Source organism: Hipposideros armiger, unplaced genomic scaffold (genome assembly GCF_001890085.2).
Source record: "Hipposideros armiger isolate ML-2016 unplaced genomic scaffold, ASM189008v1 scaffold_1306, whole genome shotgun sequence".
Lineage (NCBI taxonomy): Eukaryota > Metazoa > Chordata > Mammalia > Chiroptera > Hipposideridae > Hipposideros > Hipposideros armiger.
In genome coordinates, this window is record NW_017732656.1 from 296639 (window position 1) to 302599 (window position 5961).

Here is a 5961-nt window from a genome sequence, read left to right on the forward strand (position 1 = left end):
GGGATACCCATGGCAAACCCGTCCTCCGTGATGGAGATCTGCTACCACTGCGAGAGGAGTTCCTTCCCCTGCGGATTCCCTCTAATTCACTCAAACAGCCATTAATTGCTGATATTGTCAATATAATAATTATTATTGGAAATGTTTTTTACTGTCGTGGCGTGGAATTAACCCCTGGTTGTTCGCAAAAGACGAAAGCTTTCACAGACTCCACAAAGTGGGAGAGGAAAGGAAGTTTTTATTAAAGGTAGGGCAGAGAGAAATACTGGCAGACTCCTTCGCCAGGGCAGCCTGATAGACAGCTGCCCCTATTAGCTTTTTCTTATGTAGGAAAGGGGGCGTCAGTCAGGTAGGTTTGAGGGCTGACATCCTTCCTGGGGTCTGGTCCGTTTGGAGATGATATTATCTCCAGACTCTGGACTCGGACTCGGCCATAGCAGCCTGGGACTTGAATGCGGCACCACTAAAATACTGCAAGGGAGTTGTAAATTGGATTCCAGTGTCCGGGTGCCTGAGGATTAAGAAATTGCTCTTTCCCAGGTTAGGATGTTGTTAATTAACGAGGTATGGGTTTACTTGAGAAAGAGAACAAACAGAGTTCTTCAGTTAATCAGTGAAGGGAGAAACAAGAAGAAAACAGATGAATATCAGGATGGATCAAACTGCAAACAAAGTCTAATTACAGGTGGCTAGATAGCGAGCTATGCGGTGAGTCAAACTGCAAACTTGCTCAGTCTAACTGCAGTATTGAGTCCCCGAATTTCACCCTTACATTTATTAACAAATATTACTTATTATACCATTATAATATACTTGATACATGTTAAATATTATATTAATTATTATGGTTACATTATCAATTATTATAACAAATATTATTAATAAAATTATTAATATAAAAAAACCATAGACTTTGAGGTCAAAGCCAAGTTAGAATCCCAGGCCAAGGATTTATCAGCTGGAGATTTTGAGTTAGTGACTTAACCTCTCTGAGTCTCAGTTTTTCTCTTCTGTAAATGGGGATGATGTTCCCTGCCCTGCCTCCCTTTTGGGACTGCCATAAAGAGAGAATGAAATGTAAGCCCTTAGCTCAGTGTTTGGTCCCCACCCAAGGGCTTCACGAAAAGGTAGCATTTATTATTACAGGCATGTTTGTTGAGCGCCTGAATGGTGGTGTGAATGAAGCCTTTGGAGTGGGTTTGCCCCACCCCTGACTTGGCTCCATCCCTGCCTCTCTCCCTGACAGGTGAACCTGTACTCCGACCCGCCCCAGCCCAGCCACAGCATCTACACAGGGACAGTGCCCCAGGGGACCAAGGTCTTGTCCTTCACCATCCCACAGCCCCATTCTGTGGAGCGGTGGCCAGGCTCTGCTGAGGCCCCACAGGCCTCCGAGGCCTCAGGTGAGGCTGGGAGAGGACATGGCTGGAGGGCTTGTTCTGCCCGTGCTTCTGCGCTGGGGGCGCTTGATTCCCCCTGGGGTGGCACCGGCTTCTGGCTGGAGGAAGGAGGGAGGTCTGTGAGGCCCCTCTCTGGGCCCGTGGACTTGAAGAGGTCAAATGGAGATGTAAGAAGTGTCCCGCTTTAAGCCAGAGCGTCCTGGGGAAAGTCCTCATTCTGCCGCTTAGCAGCTGGGTGATCCTGGCTGAGTTGTGTGACAAAGGGCGTTGTCACTGTGGAGCACATATGGGAGCAGGCCCTGTGCCCACCAGCCTTGCCACACATGATCCCAGTTAATCCCCTCGTCAGCCTGGAGAGGTATGTGCTGCTATTACCTCATTGACAGTTAAAGGGACCAAGGCTCAGAGACCAGCACATGCTGACGGTCACGCAGCTACAAGGGAGAGGGTGGGATTTGAACCTGCGCCTTCCTGAGTTAGAGCTCACACTGGTGATTGGGGGCCCCGAGGCCTGGCTTGGCTCCAGCTGTGTGATCCGGGGCAGATCCAGACCTTCTTGTTTCCTGTAAGTGGGGACAGCACTGCCCAGCCCAGCCACTCCCATGGGCCGATGTGAAGACGGCCTGATTGTGAAATGACTGAGGTGTAACTTGATGATGGAGGCAGTGGTTTTGAGGTGAGGTATCGGTCTCTCAGTCCCAGCAAGGGCTGTTCTTGGCCCCAGTGTTCAGTGGTTGTATATTCCAGGGTGGTCATCAGCTGGAGGAGACCTGAGCCCCTCCTCGCCCACCAGCGCACCCATCCCAAGGTGGCTTCCGGAGAACCTGGGCATCGCCCAGGACCAGCCCTCAGGAGAGCAGACCCAGGTGCTGGCTTCTCAGGCCAGCCGGTTCCTGGCCAAGGTGAGTGGAACCCCAGTTTTGCCAGGCGAGACCTAAGTCACCTGGAGAAGTCAGAGCCTCTGCCTGCTTAGATGAGAGGCTCTCTGTGAGGCTCGCTTGTGATTGCCCTGCCAGGGTTAACTTGATCATCTCAAAAACACGAGACTACTCTCCCCTGGTTTTAGAGGCCACAAGGGAAGCTAAGCAGAGTCTAAGAAAAGAGCTTCCTCTCTGTCACCAAGTGCTAGGTTTTATTCCCTTTTTGGCATTGCGTCTCATCAAACTCCCACCAGTTGTGCTTGCAAGTGTCTCCTGGTTCACTGGCCCCCAGGGGACCATCAGCTCTCTCAGGATCCTGGAAAGGTAGTAGAACCTCCCCTCTATCTTTCCTCTTGGGGATAAATCACCCCACTTTCTTAGTTCATTTCATTACAGAAACGAATTCTCAGTCATCTCTCAAAGGGCCTTTATATTTTCATCAAACAGTCCAAATAACTGTGAATTGTTTGCAGGTCTGTTTATAGCTACACTCTTGGCCTTATTCCAAAAATGCTTTAAAGCATCTTTGAAAATACATGCCTTATAACCACATTCTGCAAACGGAAGTGAGGAAACTGGGGCAAAGGGGAAGTAAGAGTAGAAAAAATAAAATAAAATGAACTTAGGGTGAAGTGAGTAAACTAAGTGTTCTGTTGGACCCTGAACACCACCAGATTCATATTTGGCTTTGAGTTTCCTAGTTGTCAATGCAAAAAGGAAGAAGAAGTAGTTACATACCTCACCATCTTCAGAAAACAAATTTCCTTCAGAGAAACACCAGCATTCTTTTCCTTTTTCTCTTNCTCCTTTCTTTCCTTCCTTCTTTACTCATTTAAGGGAATGGATCAGTATATGGGAAGCACTGACCTGGCACCTGGCAAGTTCTTCCTTAGAGACAGGGAATATTAGTAGTAGTAGCAGTATTAATATAAAGGTGTTTATTGGATGCCCATGTGCCGGGCATAGTGCAGGCATGGGCAGCGGTAGACGGAGCAGAGTGGTGGTGCCTCCTCTCATGGGCGGTTCCCCAACCCAGTGGCGACTCGGGTCTCCCTATATGTGGTTACCAGCCAGGTCCTGGCTCAGACCCCTGTCTCCTGGGTGAGAGGAGTGCAGCAGGGAATGTGGGAGAGCCTGGAGTGGTTCAGTGCCAGCTCACCCACTCCCAATTTCTGGAAAAATGATTCCTTGGCCGTGGCTTCTCCTCAAGAGAAGGGTAAGCACAGGTCCTCTGGACTCTTCCAGAGGCAGGACAATATGCTCCTGGAACCCCAGTCTCACAGCCACGCTGGGGAGCAGTAAGGGCAGAGCGCACCCCCCCAGCATGCTAAGGAGGACATGAAGCCCAGGTGTGGAGGGGACTAACCCCATCCCACGGGGCCTAGGGTTTCCAGCCAGGCTTCTGTCTGTCCAGGGCTCTGCAGACTGGGAGACCCTGGAGAAGCTTCCTGCTCAAAGCCCTTGTGAGGGAGCTGGTGGGAGTGATCTCCCTGGATCTGCTGAGCCCCTCACTCTGCCCAGAGCCCCCCGGGGAGGACTGGGCCCACATGGGAGAGGGCCAGGCTAGGGATGTTGCCCTGGGCACCCAGGCCAGGCCTGGCGGTGAGTAGCCAGCAACAGTGTGGGCCCAGGGGAGAGAGACTGGCCTTTGCTGGGCGGTGAAACAGCGCCAGGCCCAGGCGAAGTACACTGCCGTTGTCACCTCATTTGATCCTCTTCACAAGAGGAAACTGAGGCTCAGCCAGGTGGAGGGGTTTTCTCACTATCCCGCAGCTGGTAAGGGATTAAAAATTGAGGATTATACCCAGGTCTGCTGGATTCTAAAGTGGGTGCTTTTTTCCCCATGTCTGGGTGTGCCTGGCAGGCCCTGGCACGGGGGTCTGTGGCAGGCACATAGGGATGAGGCAGAGTAGTGATGTTGTAGTGATAATAACAATAGTAATGAGTGATGTTTACTGACCAGCCCTAAGGAATTTAATGTTGGGGAAACTGAGGCCCAGAGAGGTTAAGGCATTTGCCCAAGATCACTCAATAAGTAGGCACCAGAGCTGGGGTTGAGCCCAGCAGTCTGGCTCCAAAGCCCACTGTTTAAATGAGTCTCTAGCACAACCAGACTCGGAAGGGTCTACAGCAGGGGAGGCTGACCGCGGAGTCCCACTGCCTGGCCTGGAAGCATCACTGGACTCGGACTGGGTGGGGGCCAGGACTGGGCAGGAGTTACTTCTGGACCCTATTCTCTAGCCAGCTTAGGGCCAGAGTTTTGGGTCATCTCACACATTCTCTGTGCTTGTCACCTCCCCCCAGCCTCAGTCCCCAACCTCAGCTGCCTCTCAGCTGCTGGGGGATCTGTGAGGCTGAGACCAGAAATTACCCCCAGAAAGAACAGGGAGATGACATAAAACTGCCTTTCCTAGAGTGTGTGTTCTGATGGCCCCTAGTTGGTCCAGAAACCCCTAGTGGAGGTGGGGTGGGGAGGGGGAAGGAAAAGGGGGGGGCAAGAGAGGTTTGTGTGGTCAGAGGAGTTGGGGAAACATTTCCTGTTCTTTCCACTCCCTCGCCCTCCTGCCCCATTCATAACGGCCATTAGCATTTAAAAGGCTGTGAGAAACCCATCTGTGCAGAGAAGAGTGAGTTATTTAACCCAAAGTTTCCCACACTCACTGATTAACCCCACTGAAGGAGCTAGTCCAGCCTCGGGGAGCATCGTGGATGACCCTGGCTTAAAAGGGACGCCCTGAAGCCCAGGGGTGGGTCCCAGGTATGTCAGCTGGGAGACAGCTCAGCAGCTGCCCACAGCTACCCTGAGCTCCCCTCTTCAGGGCATCTGCACAAGCCTTTGCCCGCCCCCTGCTTGAAGATCCTCTGATTCCTGAAACAATGGGGGGCCCTCTAGTGCTGGAAGTTGCTAGTTCCTGTTGCTCCCTAGGTTGGGCCTTGGTGGGCCTGGCCTGAGGCTGGGGGGAGGGACAGGCGAGGACTCGAGGACACACGGAGGACTGGGCTTTCCCCAGATTTGGGTCACGTTGGGAGGAGAGGGGTGCTGGTGGGCAAGCCCCCACAGGCGGGCCTGAGCAGATGGCTGAGGGGATTATTAAAATCCAGCTTTGTTCTCATCAGAGGCTGGGCCTGAAAGAGGAGGCGGCAGCTGGAGGCAGAGTGGGGGAGTGTGCTTGGGAGGGCGGGGTGCCCAAGCAGTGCGGGGTCACTGTCCTTCACTTTGGAGTCGATTTTTCTGCCACAGCCAGGATGCGAAGAGCAGCAGAAGCAGGGAGAGGCTGCCTGTCTGGGGGCTAGGGAGCTCCTCACACCAGGCCCACCCTGAACTGCCCACTCCTGACCTGGCGTCATGAGGAGCAGGGGGCACTGAGGCACCACCTACAGAAGAGTAGCTTTTTCAGAGGCCTGCCTCTAGGGGTGATGGTGGTGATGAATGTGATAACGGTGGCGATGGGGATAAGGGTGATGATGATGGTAATGGTGGCTGTGGTAATGGGGGCGATAGTGATGACAATGGTGATGATGGATGTGAGGGTGGTGGCTGCTGTTTACTGAGCACTCACTTTGTACACAGAGTGGTTAGTTAAGTCAACAGCTCTAGGACTCCAAAGTGGACGTTAATCCAGGCTCTCCAGAGCTCCCAC

General features: G+C 52.5%; 1 protein-coding gene across 1 annotated transcript in view; it reads left to right on the top strand.

Moving 5' to 3' along the window:
- The window catches only part of AKNA (AT-hook transcription factor), a 52669-nt gene that overhangs the window by 15949 nt on the left and 30759 nt on the right, over positions 1-5961 (top strand). Inside the window, 2 exon segments of the mRNA XM_019633425.1 lie at positions 1245-1403; positions 2148-2302. Coding sequence (XP_019488970.1) covers positions 1245-1403; positions 2148-2302 — 314 coding nt within the window.